At 48.4% G+C, this 16817-nt stretch overlaps 1 protein-coding gene across 2 annotated transcripts; it reads right to left on the bottom strand.

Moving 5' to 3' along the window:
* Positions 1-9847: 9847 nt before the first annotated feature.
* Positions 9848-13896, bottom strand: LOC101342550 (cytochrome P450 26A1). Of its 2 annotated transcripts, none has more exons than XM_004369941.1 (7): positions 13540-13896; positions 12844-13068; positions 12316-12606; positions 12061-12219; positions 11489-11623; positions 10762-10914; positions 9848-10509 (listed from the first exon to the last, which is right to left on the bottom strand). In XM_004369941.1, the coding sequence occupies exons 2-7, from the start codon at positions 13048-13050 to the stop codon at positions 10168-10170; spliced, it is 1287 nt and encodes a 428-aa protein (XP_004369998.1). In that variant the 5' UTR covers positions 13051-13068; positions 13540-13896; the 3' UTR covers positions 9848-10167. The 2 variants fall into 2 exon arrangements, with proteins under 2 accessions (XP_004369998.1, XP_004369997.1); XM_004369940.2 differs by lacking the exon at positions 13540-13896 and adding an exon at positions 13251-13478 and having other exon boundaries at positions 9973-10509.
* Positions 13897-16817: the final 2921 nt, after the last annotated feature.

The raw sequence follows: 16817 nt of genomic DNA, 5'->3' as shown, positions 1-16817 counted from the left end.
GGGGTTGTTAACCAATGTCATAAAACAATACGTGTACTGACTGTTTAACAAACTATTTGTTCTGTAAACCTTCACCTAAAGTACAATAAAAAAAAGAAAGATATCAAAAGAAGCATTGCACTAGGCAAATCTGCTGCAAAAGACTTCTTTAAAGTGTTAAAAAGCAAAGATGTTGCTTTAAGGACTAAGGTGCACCTGACCCAAGCCACTTGGGCATTTTCAATTGCCTCATATGCATGTGAAAGCTGGACAGTGAATAAGGAAGACTTAAGAAGAATATACGCCTTTGAATTACGGTGTTGGCAATGAATATTGAATATATCAAGGACTGTCAGAAGAATTAACAAGTCTGTCTTGGAAGAAGTACAGCCAGAATGCTCCTTAGAAGCAAGGACGGTGAGACTTCGTCTCATATACTTTGGACATGTTATCAGGAGGGAACAGTCCCTGGAGAAGGACACCATGCTTGGTAAAGTAGAAGGTCAGTGAAAAAGAGGAAGACCCTCGATGAGATGGATTGATGCAGTGGCTGCAACAATGGGCTCAAGCATAACAACGATTGCGAGGATAGCGCAGGACCGGGCAGTGTTTCGTTCTGTTGTACATAGGATCGCTATGAGTCGGAACCGACTCGACAGCACCTACAACGACAACAACAACAACTTAGACTTCCTGGGTTCAAATCCTGGCTCCACCGCTTACTAGCTGTGTGACTATGGGCAATTCCCGTACCATGGAAATGTTGTGAGAATGAAATGAGAGAACGTGAAACACTTAGCAAATACAGTAAACGCACAATGACTATTAGCTGTTATTTTTCCTTTATTTACACTGTACAGAAATTAGGTTGATTAACTCAGAGCTCTCCCACCCACATGGAGTTTTTCAGAAGGGTTGAGCTGTAAGATTTTCCACTTTAGTTTTTGATTAGGGGCCGAGTAGCATTACAAGACACCTACTATTTGGAAGGATGTCCCAACGGTCCCAAGACAAAAAGGGGTCAGACATTTCCTCTCCCTGCAATTGGCAGTCACAGCGTAGGCATGTGACCTGAACTCAGGCACACAGATGCTCACAACTGGCAACTGGGACATTGCAGCTAAAGAATAGGTCTGGAAGTAGGGGGAGGAGGGAGGATGGAGTTTGGAGTGGAGATGGAAAGGGTGAGACCAAGGGGAGACTAACAGGTGATCTCTGGAGTCTCCCCCATATCCACCACAGCACCTCTGCTTTTTCTCCCTAGTAAATTCTTAATGACAAAATCAACACATGCTCTTTACAGCCAGAAGAAACACCCATAAATGCATTCAGAAAGGGTGTGTCTTAATTTCTTAGTGCTACTATAACAGAAATACCACAAGTAGGTGGCTTTAACAAACAGAAATCTATTTTCTCACAGTTTGGCAAAAAAACCCACTGTCGAAAAGTCGATTCTGACTCATAGTGGCCCTATAGAATGGAGTAGAACTGCTCCATAGGGTTTCCAAGGCTGTAAATCTTTACGGAAGCAGACTGCCACATCTTTCTCCTGCAGAGGGCTTGTAGGTTAGAACCGCTGACTTTTTGGTTAGCAGCTGAGCGCTTAACCACTGCATCACCAGGGCTTATTTCTCACAGGTTTGGAGGCTAGAAGTCCAAATTCAGGGTGCCAGCTCTAGAGGAAAGCTTTCTCTGCCTGCTCTAGGGGAAGGTTCTTATTTCTTTTCAGCTTCTGTTCCCCAGTTCCTTGGCGATCTTCATGTGGCATGTATCTTCCCCTCCATTTGTACTTCCTTCTCTGTGCCTAATCTGTTATTTTTATATCTCAAAGGTGGTATACAGGTGGTTTAAGACATGTCCTACACTGATATGATCTCATTAACATAACAAAGAAAGTCCTTTTCCCAAACGGGATTGCAACCACAGATGTACGGGGTTAGGATTTACAACATGTATTTTGGGGGGACACAATTCAATCCATAACAGTGGGAATAATCTCCCTGCGCAATACTCACTTCAATGCCTCCCCCAATGAGCCAAGTCCTGTGCAATTTGCTCTCCCTACTGAGGATGTCAAAGTCATCCCTCAAGGTCAGTGGGTGTCTATCACGCTCATTCTATTATGACTCCATAATTTCCCATATTATAAATGCACCACTATTTTTTCAAACACTCCTCTTTGCACAGGCACCTTTTTGGGTATCTGTTACAATTGTAAATGCACATCCTCACTGAGTCAGCAATCTCACATCGGGACTCAATCCTACAGAAATAAAGCACGAGTTTGTACATAAGGCTGCAGGTCCAAGGATGCTTACCGCCCTTGTTTGGAGTGTCAGAAACTGGAAATAACCTAAACGTCCAGCAGTCTGCCCCTTATCTGTGTTGTATATGGCAATTTGTTTGGGGGACGCTACATTTCCACTACTGAAACCCAGGTAAGAGTTGGGGCTTTTAGGTTTCTTTCAACAATGAAATTTTAGATGCCTTTCATCTGGGGTGGGGGCAGGGAGGAGGGAAGGGGTGGTCGGAGGTTTGAGGCAGGAAGAAAAAACAAGATGTGTATGTCAAAATCAGATTACAACCCAAACCCAAACTATTGCCACCGAGTTGATTCTGACTCAGAGCAACCCTATAGGACAGAGTAGAACTGCCCCATAGGGTTTCGAACTGGTGGATTCTAACTGCTGACCTTTTTGGTTAGCAGCTGAGCTCTTAACCACTGTGCCACCAGGGCTCCAAAATCAGATTAGCACAGCACAAGTGGGTCATTGTTAGGTCTGCTTTACCCACATAGATAGCAAATTTGAATCCTCAGAAAGCCCAAGCCCAGGTTTTACTGTGATCCAGAGATGTTCAAACTTTAATGTGCATATGACTCATCTGGGATTCTTGTTCAAATGCAGTTTGGTTCTTTAGGTCTGGGGTGGGGCCCAAGATGTCACATCTCTAACAAGCAACCAGGTGATGCAGAGGCTGCTGGTCCATGAACCACACTTCGAGTTGTAAGGATCTGATCCGTTCACACCTGCTGTCTGAATGGGATTTCCCTCATTTGTCAAATAATGTGGTTGATTTGGGTTTGTGGTCCCAGTTTCTCCAGAACTCTCCCAGTTTTCGTCCTGAAGGTCCCACGTCTCAGGAAACCCCTGAGTCCCAGGCAAGGCAGGGTGTTTGGTCACCGGAATGGTTGATTAGAGCAGGGTCAGGTGACTCAGAGGCCTGGAATGTAATTAAATGAATGAAGGAGCTGGTTGGCAAACAGAAGAGCATAAATACCCACTATTCAGACTCTACCCAGAGTCTCCAACTTGCAACCTTGGCCCGGTTAACCCTTAGACTCCATCTAGTTGAGAAATTCTGCAATCCATCCTTCCTGCTGGCAGCTGTAAGAGTCCATTGGTGATGGGTGACAATAAAAATATTAGAAATCAAGGTCTGCCCAGAAATAAGATGTTGTTACTGTTGTTGTTGTTGAGAGGACCTGATTTTTTGCCTTAGGAGGTGCTATTTGCCCATTTATATTATCTTCACCAGTTGCCATTAAGTTGATTCCAACTCATGGTGACCCCCTGTATGTCAGAGTAGAACTGTGCTCCATAGGCTAATTTTTGGAAGTAGATCTCCAGGCATTTCTTCCGAGGTGCCTCTGGGTAGATTCGAACCTCCAAACTTTCAGTTAGCAGCCAAGGGCGTTAACTGTTTGCACCATCCAGGAACTCTTGTATTATCTAGAGGAGTTGTATTACTTTTTTTTTTTTTTTGGAAGAAAAAGTAGAATCTTTCCCTTAGCAGGATTTCATACATTTAAGTATGCATTTCTCATACTAGTTGGCATAAAACAGGTACGTTGTGCTATTTTTAAAAAATGTGTGGCAAAGGCAGCTTTTAATTTGATATCCCATAGATTTTATTTTCCCTTTTCTCTTTTAACCCAAAAACTTGAGCTAAAAAGATAGGCATAAAATTCCTTTGTATTTAGGGTCTAACTGAAAGGAATGTTGTTGCTGTTGTTGGGTGCCATCAAGTCAATTTTCAACTCATAGTGACCCCATGTGACAGAGTAGAACTCCCCTCATAGGGTTTCCTAGGCTATAATCTTTATGGAAGCCGATTGCCAAGTCTTTCTCCCACGGAGCCTCTAGGTGGCTTCGAACCACCAACCTTTCAGTTAGCAGCCAAGTGCATAACTTATGCGCCCCCAGCGCTCCTTAGAAACAAGATAAAAATGCTTTACCAAGAGGGCAGAAGAGTCTACACAACCACTCAAAAACTTGAGGGGCTCAAAATGTCTGAGGGTCCAGCTCCACCAATGTGTAGACCCAGCCCCCAACACCACTACAAATGCCAGCACTGTACCTTCTGCCAGGCTGCACGTCAAATCCTTTCAGAGAATCTATGGCCACACAACTCATAGTTCACATAGCACCTCAGAGAGCATGGACACTTGCAGAGGCACCATGAAGAGCAAGAACCTGGAAGCAATTTGATCTCAAATAATCTACTCACTTGCCCCTTTTCCCTGACATTTACATATGAATAAACTATATATATATATATATATATATTTTTTTAAATTGAATTAAGGGCCAAATCCTACAATGTGCTGGAGACCTGAGACCTGTCCTAACTCTCTGTTGTAGCCTTAATCAGTGTTCTCCCCTCCCTGAGCCTCAGATCTCTCAGCTATAAACTGAGGGGCTTGGGTGATCTCTTCATAATCTCCCTTCCAGCTCTATAAATGTCTGTAACTAATTGACGTTAAACAAACTTTCCATTTCAGAAAACTGAATCCCCTCATCTGTCATTAAGTAAGGCATTGTTCCATTGGACAGTATGGCTGTACTTAATGAATCCATCAATGTGTTTTGTCAGATATCTATTATAGGCAAAGCACCTTGTCCTCTTTCCACAAAGTATTTGAGTAAGTGAACCCATTAGTGACTTCAGATAAAAATCTTGAAGCATCTGTCATCAAAAATGAGTAAATAGATTTCTAACCCCTCAGTGGACTAGGGAGGGGTTTGGCAGGGGTAAGAAATCCGACTACGTGGGTCAGCTTCTATCCTGAGGGTACGTGGTTATGACTATTGCAACACGATAACTCTCACCCAGAAAACCCACCACGTAATCGAGGGCTAGGTTTCCATCCCTGTCCCAGGGTTCTAACTAGAGTTGACTGTACTTCAAACGAAGGAAAGCTTGTTTGGCCGAATACCCATGGTGCGTCGGTTTCAGGAATGTAACATGCTGTTAAACCACAGCCTTGTAAGCTTGCAGCTGCTAAGACTTTCCAAGGATGAAAGTTTCACTTTTCAAAGAAAAACATGGTACCATGTAAGCCAGAGAGACAGAAGGTAAATGATGTCAATTAGCCCCAAGAAGCTTTTTCTCCCACAGGACACCTACTATGTGTGAGTGTGTTCTGGGGGAGGGCGGAGAGGTAGGTGAGAATGGACTAAATTTACAAGATTTGAATGATGAGGCCAACAGTCCCTGCCTCTGAATAGCTTTTCAGGAGGTGGAGAAAAAAGACAGTTGGGATGGGCTGAGTCCAATGTCAGATCATGGCATTGCAGGAGGCCAGTGGTGAACAGCAAATGAGCAGGGTATGACCCCAGAACCAGGTCAAGTGAATGGTCAGCGTGGGGAAGATGGGCAAGGACCAGTGAACTGAAGCTGGAAGCACCCAGGTCACAGGGCAGGAGAGAGATTCCTGGGTACTCACCCAGGGGACTCAGTGCTTCTCTGAGGTCACCTGTTAGGCCCTGTGGGCTCCCACCTCCACATCTGGATCTGAGATTTGGGAGAATGTTCACCAAGGACAGCCAAATGCTGGTAGAAGAGGATGTGAGGATGTCCTATCCCCCAGATTGGAGTTAATCTGCATTTCAAAGTAAAGTAGGTATCTGAGGAACTGAATTAGTGTAGAATCCTATCTTAGAGAATCATAAATGTTTAATTTTGGAGGGAAATTTGGGAGTCATTTAACCCAATCTCTCCCTCCATGTCAGAATCCTTACGGCAGCTTTGTTATCTCGTCCTTGGAAGTCTCTGTTGACTGGGATATTGCTCTCTCACAAGGCAGCCTGTTATATCACCAAAGGGCTCTGGTTGTCCCAAAATGTTTTCTTTATGTGGCGCTAACCTCTTCCTCCTCTAACTTACCCCGAAAGTCCACACTCTGTTCTTGAGGACAGATCTGAACCCATATTAATACAGCAGCCCTTTAACTACTTGAAGGCAACAACCACAACCTCCCTAAATATCCCTACATCCTTCCACATGGCTTTGTGGGATGGCTCCTGGTCATCTGAACACTGACTAGTTTGCCCATGTCCTTAGAAAAATGTACCCCTTCCCCCCAAAACTGAGAGCAATTTTCCAGGTGTCGTGAGAGCAGGAGCCTGGTGGCGCAGTGGTTAAAGTGCTCAGCTGCTAACTGAAAGTTCAGTGGTTCCAACCCACCAGTCAGCTGCTCTATGGGAGAAAGATGTGGCAGTTTGCTTTCCACAAAGATTTACAACCTTGGAAACCCTTTGGGGCGGTTCTACTCTGTCCTATAGAGTCACTATGAGTCAGAATTGACTAGACAGCAATGGGGTTTAATGAAGTGAGAGCAATGTAGGATAGATCATGGGTAGCATGTGGGAAACTCTGGAAGCCCGAGCCAGCTGACCTCAGAAACCACAGAGGGAGGGTGGCTGCTTCAGAAACTGTCCAGTTCAACCCAGCTGGGGGGGGGGGTGACCCCTTCTAGACGGGCCAGGCAGCCTTGACCAGGCCTGAGGCTGAGCACTTGCTAAGAGCTGGGTGGTTTATAACCTCTCACTATCTTGGGTAAAAGCAGGCCCTGGGCCAAAGTCTATGGAGACTGGATTTCATGGACAGGTGTGGGGAAAACCACCAGGCCCTGTGCTTGGCATAGAAGGGAGAAGCCCGCCCCCTTGTGGACCTCTGAGGATTGGCAATGTACAAAAAGTACCCTGAAACCACACGGGAGACAGGGGCCTGAGGGAGCACTTCCTCTCGCGGCTCCCATTTCTCCAGTTGCCTCTGGTGGCCTGCAGGAGAGTTAATCTGCACTGTCATGTGACAGGGGAATGATGGCAGAGGCATGAAGGAAAGTCAGGAGGTGGAGAGTCCAGGGTTAAGTTACCTGGTAAGAGAAAGTTGAAGAGAAGGTAAGCAGGTGTTATTAGCTGTTTGGAGTCCCTCAGTGATGCAAACTGCTAAGCACTTAACTACTAACCATAAAGATTGGTGGTTTAAACCCACCCAGAGGCAACTCAAAAGAAAGGCCTGGCGATCCGCCTCCAAAAGATCACAGCCATGAAAACCCCATAGAGCACAGTTCTACTCTGCATACATGAAGTCTTCATGAGTTGAAATCCACTCAGTGGCAACTGGTACTGGTATTAGCTGTTTAAGAAAAGGAAAGGATGAAGATAAAAGGAGCAGGAGGCCTATCTTGGTTCTACCACTTACTGTGTGACCTCAGGTAAATCACTGTCCATCTCTGAGCCTCCAACAGCTGAGCTAGGTGAGGGTTACTGTCCTTGTGATTGGACACCTCAAAGCTCAAGCATTCTTAGACCCTGTCCTTTTGATGGTCTGTCTGTGGTGAGACCATACCCTTGGCGGAAGAGAAGGAGGGGTATGGGAGATGGCAAAAGTCCTTCATGAAAGGGGATGCAGAGGGCACCAACTTGACCAGCTTGGCAGGTCGACCCAAGGCATTGGCGAGCACAGTGCCCCTCCATCACAATGCCATGTCCTTGGGAGCCTGGAAGGGTCACTTCCCACAGGGGGTCTCCCCTCCTTCCACAATTTGGTCAAGTCTAAATCTAGTACAGTGACTTCATCCTGAAACATTTCTCCCTTGGGTGATGTGTGGACACTGGCCCAGAGGTACCTGTGCCATGAAATAGATGGGCCCCAGGCCCATGTTGTGTCCCATATGACAGCTGATTTCAGCCTTGCACTCACGTTTCTAATCCCCCTTTACTCAGCACTAAGCGCATTATCAAAGATTGTGTTTTTAACACATTTTCAAGGTGAATTCTGCACTACTCTGTAATCGATCATTGTAATTGGGATAAATGTAGCCCTGGGAAATACGAGCCAGAAGCACTTTCTTCAAAGCTCTTCGGATAAAGAATAAAAGTGGATTTTAAAAATTGAATTATATGCTGAAATGGCTTCAATTCCTTACTGCACTATGCTCAGAGAGACACATGGCCATGGTGTCACCAAAGACATTGTTTGTTATGGATTGAATTCTGTCTCCCCAAAATACGTGTTGTAAATCCTAACCTCTATGCCTGTGGTTATAATTTCATTTGGAAATGGGTGTTTTGTTATGTTAATGAGGCAGGATTACTGTAGGGTGTATCTCGAGTCAATTTCTTTTGAGATATAAAAGAGATTAAACAAGCGAGCAGAGCAGAGATGGGGTACGATAGATGCCAAGACACATGGGGATCTCTAAGGAACCAGGAAGCAGCAGCTGAAGAGACAAGGACCACCACCCCCACCCCATCCCCGGCGCCCAGCAGACAGAGACAGAAAGCCTTCCCCTAGAGCCAGCGGTCTGAATTCGGACTTCTAGCCTCCTAAACTGTAAGAAAATAAACTTCTGTTTGTTAAAGCCATCCACTTGTGGCATTTCTGTTTTAGCAGCACTATGTAACTAAGACATTGTTTTTAAAGGCTAACTGTCCTCAGGCAAAATGAAAAGTATTGAAATCTTTTTTTTAAAAAAAATGGCCTTGCATAAATTATCTGAAATAATGCCCTCAGGCTAGCGCTCTTCTAGCTGAAGTGATCCAGGGTGAGTGTTAATATGGATGGAGGCTGGGGGGCTCACACACTACAGTACCCTCAAGCTTTTGCTGAAACTAAATAAGCCTCATTTAAAAAAAAAAATCTCATTTTTAAAGCAAAGACATTATAAGGTTATTATAAGGCATTATCAGTTATTATGTAAACACCCCTTAAAAATCAGAGAAGTTCAACAGTAAGTGCAAAGCAAAACTAAAAACTGAAATCAGGTAGAACATGTAACCAATTGTAGCCAGAACCCTTTTCAAATACCTATTTAAGACCACCCGGTTTCTACAGCATTGCCAAATTCTAAAATTGTAATGAAAAATTTAAAGTCCAAAACCTACAAGCCATCAGAGGTTTAGTAAGCGGACTGTGTCATTTCAAAACTGAAAATGTGCTTGCATAAGCAAGTCACCAGGGCTAACCTTCCTGGATTGAGAGTCAGGCCTTCGGTTCACAACGTGGCTATGCCAGGGTCAGAACTGTGACAAAACTGTGCTTTCACGGAGGTTAGCCAAGGTTCACAGGGTCATGCCTGGGCCATTTTATCAGTCATGTCAGGCTCACACCCTATTGCCTGGGACAGATAAAAACTTTATCTATCAGTTTGCTAAATCTACTCCTCCTGTCTTATTTTGAATAAAGAAAACCTGGACTAGCTTATCTAAACCAGAGATGGGTCTTTCCCAATACTCTTTTCATCTGCAACCTTGGAGTAAAGGTGACACACTGATGATGTTTTTTTTACCTCATTTTCATCAATAACTGCCCATAATTGGAGTGACTGGCTTTATCCGACCTAAAACCAGTTAACATCGGAAAACAGTTCTGGCACTATCCAACAACATGGATTCATTATATTTATTGTTAGGTGGGCTGCAGTGTTATATTAGAATACAATAGTTCTCAAAGTGGTACCTTTTCAAATTCATCTTTCCCTAAAGGAAAACAAACAAAAACACATACATACTTAACTTTTTGATAGATTTTTTCCAAATAGGGACTAAATCACCAGAGAAGAGTTTACAAAGCTACCTTTGAAAATAGATAGGCACTGGTGACAAATAAACCCATGTAGACATTTAGAAACCTGGTTAATACAGGAAGGACAAATATTAAACTGATGCGTTTTCCCTGAGAGGAATCTCAAAGGCACGAAAAGCGCCTTAGAAATTTACTTTATTTGGAAATTACACTAATTCATTATTTTAATATTGGGAGACTATGGTGCTATAGTAGAGACACATAAATATTACAATATACATTTAGGAATTAAATACAATAAACTCAGCAGACAACACTATATAAAAACTCATATGTACACTTCCAACAAGTCTGAGGTTTGGGCATTTACAGTGATCAGATTTCACCCTGGAAATGGGTGAATCTTGCAGGGAGATTGTCCACAGGGTACACGGTGGGGCTGGTTTTCATTGTAGGAGGTCCGTTTAGAAGCTGCCAGTCACAATGCCTGGCCAGCTCCACTGTAAATATTTTGAGAAGAATTTTTGCAAACTCTTTGCCTACACAGCTCCTAAGGCCTCCTCCAAATGGAATGAAGCTGAACCTGGATGCGTCTTCTGGGTAAGGCAGCATAAATCGGTCAGGATTAAATTCCTCCTTGTTGGTGAAGATGTCTGCCACATCGTGAGTATCACAGATACTATAGATAACATTCCAGCCCTTGGGAATCTGGTATCCCTGCAAAAGATTATGAAGTTCCATAAGCTGACAAACTGGAATTTAACTTTCAACAACAAAAAGCTATCAGTGAAGACCTTTAGGGAATTATGAGTTAAAAGAGAAGTGAGACCTTCAGGTGGCTGAAACATGCGTCCACGTGGGGCAAGACAATGTTATCAAAAGCATAAGGGATTTAAGCCAATGCTCAGAGAAGCAATGGGAGGTCTAAAGCAATAACAAAAGAGGGGGGGAGAGAAACTTTTAACTTACATTCAATTCAAAAGTCTTAAGAGCAACCCGAAACCCTCCTGGAACTGGGGGATTCAGTCGAAGGGTCTCCTTAATAACACACCCAATGTATTTAAGCTGTTCCAAAATTTCCATGTCCAACTTGTTGTCTTGATTGCTCTTGCAAAGTAAACCCTATCAAAACAGTCATACAGAGGTGAAAGGTGATTCTGTGCTCCAATAAAATCAGCCTGGCAGATGTAAACAGGGTTTAAGTGGCTAGGAAACCCAAAAGGCCCCATGATGGGAGAGCATGAGGGGGAAACAGTAAGCAGCCAGTGACCATTGGCCTCTACCTCTCTGCCCAGATCCATTATCTATCTACTATTCCAGAAGAATGCTGCTCACCAGTTAGAAAGGCCAAGCCTCTCCCCCATCCCCACCACCGCCCACACTGATCAGAGTTCCTATTATGCCATTGAATACACAAATCCCAGAAAGTGGAAGCTTTCTGAAATCTCCAAGGTTCTGCAAAAGGGGAAAGGGGGAAATACAAGGTCAAACTCTGCCCAAGGCCGTGGCATCACAGCTCAAGATTCCTTCCTTCTTATTCACAAAGCCGATTTTCTCTTCCCACCTGCACACCCACCACTTGGTTCCGCACTTTCAAAATACTTAGCAAAGGCAGCACACTTACTTAATATTTGGAAGTAGGCTTGGGAGCAGCTGAATTTCTTAAGCTAATAGGAAGCCCCCAGAGTCCCCTTACCTTACTCTTAAGTTCCTCTCGCACTTTCTGGAGAACGTGCGGGTAGAGCCCCAGGTAAGTGATGAGAGACGTGGCGGCACTGGCAGTGGTTTCGTGCCCTCCAAAAAGGAGTTCGGTTGAAGATTGTTTTAATGCCTAAGAATGGAATTAAGACGAATGTTTTTACAGAAAGAATATACACTTGCCTGCAGTTTTACAGAGCGATTACTCAGAACCAGACTGAGGGTTCTAGATGGAAGATTAGAAGGACTAGAAGTTTTGCTGACAAAAAAATTCAAGACAAGCATTATCTTTAATAGTCAAACGGCCAATTTCTTAACTGGTAGAATTTAGCAAAATTTACACTTTGCAAATTCCAACGCTGCCTTTGAAAACCTGGAGGGGCGAGAGGACACTGCAGCCTCTTTTGCTGTTTTCCTGACCTGGTGTCTCAACCTTCGGGAGTCCTATCGCTGGGGTCTATGCAGACTGCCCATTTCGGAAAGCAGAGCCCCATGGGGGGCTCGGGGAACCGCCCTTGGAGAGCCAGGGGTTCAAAGTTCGCAGGGCCTTTTCCGGAATCCACCATTCACCTGCATATCCAGCCGCTCTCCCCTCTCCCAGGAGTGCTCGATCAACAGCTGCAGCGCGTCTTTGCGGCCCCCGCCCGCCTCGACCGCTCGCAGCCGGCAGATCTTGGAGCGAATGTTTTCCTCGATGCGCGCATGGATAAGGTTCCGCGCCTTCATTCCCTGAGTACAGAGAGCGCGCGGCAGTGAGCAAACGCCCTGCGTTCTTGTTGCCGCATCGCTGCGCCCCTAGCTCCGCACGGGACATGCAGCCCTTACCCGGTACAGCCCGCTGAAGGGCACGTCGATGGGCAGCGAGAAGAGGTTGCGGGTCATCTCCTCAAAGGCCTCCACCAGCTGCTGCTCAGCGTCCCCGCCACCCGACAGCCGAGGCTCACAGCCTAGCAGGATGCGCATGGCGATGCGAAACATGAGGCGCTTCACCTCGGGGTAGACCAGGAGGCCGCGCTCGCCGCAGCTCAGCCAGTGTTCAAGGCAATTGCTAATTTCTTCCGTGATCACTGGCACGTAGCACTGGAGCGCCTCGCGACTGAAAGCCTGCATAATCACCTGAGCCCCGAGAAGGGGAAAGCATTATGAACCCGGACCCCTTCTACCCCTCTCCAACTCACTACCAGCCCTACCAGACCCAAGGCGCTTCCCGGCTGAGAAAGCTAAACTGGGGCTTGGACCGGGTCCTAGCAGACGCTTCACGTTGCAAGCGCTCACCCAGCATCTTTCTGTCTGAACCTCTCCAGCGAATGGGGGCTCTCTCCTTGTCCAGGCAGCCGCCGCCCCCGCCCTCACCTTTTTGCGTTGCTTGTGCGAGGAGTCGTGCAGGTTGGAGAGGCATCCGGAGCCCAGGATGGTGCGTACCGACGCCGGCCAGTGAACCGACACCAGCCGGTGCTCCCCAAGCAAAATGCGCCGCACGTTGTCGGCGCCCATCACCCGGACCGTGGGCCGCCCGAACAGATGGGTCTTGTAGATGAAGCCGTATTTCCTGCGCTTCATCTGCAGGAACTTCCTCCTCTACGAGAAGGCGGAGGAGAGAGACCGGCGTGAGGGGGCGCCGGGGAGCGCCGCGTCTCGGGTTAACCCTGCTCCTAGCGGTAGTAGCGTCCTTCCCAGGGGCGCCTACTCCGGCTGCAGGGGAAGCCCAAAGCCGAGCCGGGCTCCGGGGAAGTGTCCTGACCCGCCCCAAACTCCCTTACCTGCAGTACCATCTGCAGTGTTTCCCCAAAGAAAGGGAAGCCCATAGTCCCGGGGGGCAAAGGGAGGGCGCAGCTGCGGTCGCGGCTGCTCACGCAGTACAGATCCCAGAGTTTGATCGCTGCCAGGAAGAGCAGCAGCGGTAGCACGAAGGTGCAGAGCGCACTGGCCAGAAGCGCGGGCAGCCCCATGGCGCGCCGCAGCCTCCCGCGCCACCTGCCGCCGCCGCAAGCGCTCCCAACCCCGCTGCGCACCCGCTTTATAGGCGGCCCAGGTTGCTGCCCACGTTACCTTGGTCAGACAAATTAGTTCACCCAAAGTTCATCTTTAATTACGGATTGGGCCCCTGGCTCCTCCCCCCGCGAGGCGCTGCCCAAAATCTTTAACCGTTTGTTCCGCGCCCAGGCAGAGGCGGCGCGGTAGCGGCTTCGCTCGGGACGCGCCTCCTGGGGTGCGGGGCTAGGAGCTGCCCGCCTCCCCCATCCAAGGTGTGCGGAGCTCCTAGACCGCCCTGTCGCCCCAGGCTCCGGGGAGCTGGAACTCTAAGCCCTGGCCTTCCCGGGCACTCTCTTTGGAAACCCTCACGCCAGGTTCGACGTGCCATCCCAGCCCAGGGCAGCCTTCAAGGGCTTTGCATTTACAGGCGCCAGGTGGGCTCCCTTCCACCTACTGGGGAAGTGCATTCAGGGACCGCCCAGCTGCTTCGCCCCAGAGGTGATGAAATTGAGGTCCAGAACGTAGAGCAAAAAGCAGGGCTCCCGACTCTTCCGAAGATCCCGCAGAAGAGCCCAGGGCCAGGGCCCAAGCGGGAGCGGCGGGGAGTTAGGCATGACCGGTGGAAGGTGAATCCCAGCTCCCCAGCCCCCGCAAGAGGGCTCGCACCCATGAAGTCTTGGAAGGTTCTACTTAAGGGTACAAGAGAACCTCCAGGTCCCTCGGGACTCCACGTGCAACCCTGACCCCCAACCCTGACGTCCCAGTGGGGCACAGCGGGGACAATTCATCAGCAGCTCCGTAATCGGCGCCACACTCCGCGATCTGGCCACAGCCCGCTAGATTCCGAGGGTCCTGGCCCTAGTTAGTACGCAGCCGGATAGAGGGTCTTTAGCCCTGGCAGGAGATAGAGGAAGGAAAGCTCCGAGTCCTGGCTCCATCTGTACTTGCGTGACCTTGCGCAAGTCATCAAACATCGTTGTGCCTGCTTCCTCCTCTTTAATATGGGGGCGATTATTCCCGGTCTGCCTACATTTTGGGGTAGTTGTGAATTCCCCAAAGGGGTCTCTGGTTGCAAATATTCCTCCGGTTCCAGGCACCCTAGGCTGCGTTACCAGGACCGCCTGGACGCAGACACACTGGAGCGTTCCTCTGCTCTCGCAGCTCAGACCCAGCTCAGAGCCACTGCCCCCACCCAGGTGGGAGGAGTGTTCGGCCCACAACCCAGACCTCTGCCGGCAGCTAATGGGAGGTTTGGGGGAAACCGTACTCGGATGTGGGTCTCCTGGCCTTTGCTAAACTATGAGCTGCAGCTGCAGCCAATGCTTGGCGCCCTGGCACTGCTGGGAGCGCAGGTGCGTTCCCCGCTTCCCACTTGGCGGAGCCACAAGTCTTTGGTCCAGTCAGGGCCACACGCTCCCCTGGTTTGGACACTGAACGCACTAGCAGCGCCGAAAACAAAACAGAATTGTGTACATATGTTTAAAATTGAACACAGCTCTCGCAGGAGCACGCCACACGCCTTGGAAAGCGTCCTTTGGTGATAGAAAGCTGTTTGACCCTGAGAACTGTTAAAGACGTGGCTCTCTTGCGGTGTCCGGAAACCTAGCGGGGTCGGAAAATGTCTGCGAAGATTATAGGGACTCGCAAAGTCCGGGCTGTGGTCACCAGGGGTGTGTTTCAGAGGCTCTGAAGAGGGGGTCTCTCCCACTGTCATTTCGCCTAACGATTTGGTGACTGTAAACAGTGCAAGCAAACTCCTGGGAACCCTCAGGAACTGGGGTGAGTAGCGCAAGAGGTAATTCTCAGAAATCCTGGGCCCACCCCTTTCTGGACAGTGCCTCTGACCAGTGAGCAAAGCTGGTGAGCAGAGGCGTGACCTGGGGCCCATTCCCAATCCTCCGGCCTGACCCGCCTGTGACCCCTACAGACCGGACCGTGACATCCGGGTGAACTCTGCGAGGCCAACTCGCCAAGTTCAGCGCGCGCCGGGTTACAAGATGAGCAGGGCCTGCTCTCTGGAAATAGCCACAGGGGAAAAAAATTTATCTATCTACCCATCCAGACCGGCGGGGGCGTCGGGCAGGAAAGGATGAAACGGTAATGAGTGAAAGAGATCATTAAAGAACATCTTGAAGGGGAGGAGGGTGTCAATAAATTACCTACCCAGTAAGAACTTTGATCTAGGAACTTCTCCAAGCTTTCTTGGGTGGTGGTGGTCGGGAAGGGGGTTTGGTTCACTGGAAAACAAAATGTTCCCCAAATGTTTACAAAACAGTCTCCTTGTTTCTAAGGGTTAGGGAGGAGAGTTGCTTTTTCCTTGGGGAGAGAGGATGAGGACCCAAGAGGTAGACTGGAGTCAAACGAGCTAGAGCAGCCGATGAACCCCTCCCCCACCTTTCTCCCTTCAACCCCCTTCTTCCTAGCTCTTAAACACACTCATTCCTGCCTTGGGGCTTCTATACATGCCGTTCCCTCTGCTTGGGATGCCCCTCCTCCAGGTCGCCCTGGCTGGTTCCTTCCCAAAGTCGAATGTTACCTCCTCAGAAAGGCCTTCCCGGTTCACCCAGTGAAGCTCAGCCCCGAGGCACTCTGTATTACCTCGCCTGTTTTATTGTCTTTACAGCACCTATAGCATCTGACATATTCTTGCTCTGTTGTTTGCTCTTTTATTTGTCAACCTCCTTCATCAGCACATCAAGTCCAGGAGGGCAAGAATCAGGCCTGCTGTTCTCCAGCTGATTTCAAAGCTCCTAAAACCGGAGCTCATATATTCTTTATATTACTGAATATGATGTACCAATGGAAAATTAAAGTACACTTAAAGTCACCGCTACAGGGGCTTATAGTTAGTCCAGACGACAGAGCAGATAAACCAGGTCTGTTGGAACCAGCTCGAGGGACTATTCTGCTTCTGAGAGCCTCCTCATCGCCAAATCAAAATCAACCCCGAGGCCAGAAACCCCAGCGGCCTCACTCAAACCCATTCCGCGCTTCCGCGGGCCGCAGTCCTCTCCGCGGCCTCAGGAGCGCCCTGAGGGCAGGCCGTCGTTCTGCCCACCTTTGCCGCCCCTGGCGCCCGCCGAGTTCAGGGCTTGGCGCCGGCCTGTGCGCTGCAGTAGGTGATGAATTGCCCCGGATGGGGGTTATTGCGGTGTCAGTTGAGCTCGGAAGGGCCCGCTGCGCTCTTGAGCCACCGACTCTGCGCACGCCAGCTGCGTCCCCCCTTCCTTCTGGCCCCGGGATCCACCTTAAGCATAAGGTCAGGAGGGCACCAGCTTCCTTCTGGTTCACTAAGGGGTCAGCTCGGGCCTGAGTGGCAACTTTCCTGGCTCACCCCTCATGTCCAGCTTCCT

This window comes from Trichechus manatus, unplaced genomic scaffold, assembly GCF_000243295.1.
Source record: "Trichechus manatus latirostris isolate Lorelei unplaced genomic scaffold, TriManLat1.0 scaffold00007, whole genome shotgun sequence".
Taxonomy (NCBI): domain Eukaryota; kingdom Metazoa; phylum Chordata; class Mammalia; order Sirenia; family Trichechidae; genus Trichechus; species Trichechus manatus.
Note: the sequence above shows the minus strand (reverse complement) of the source record. Positions and strands in the feature narration are given on the sequence as shown.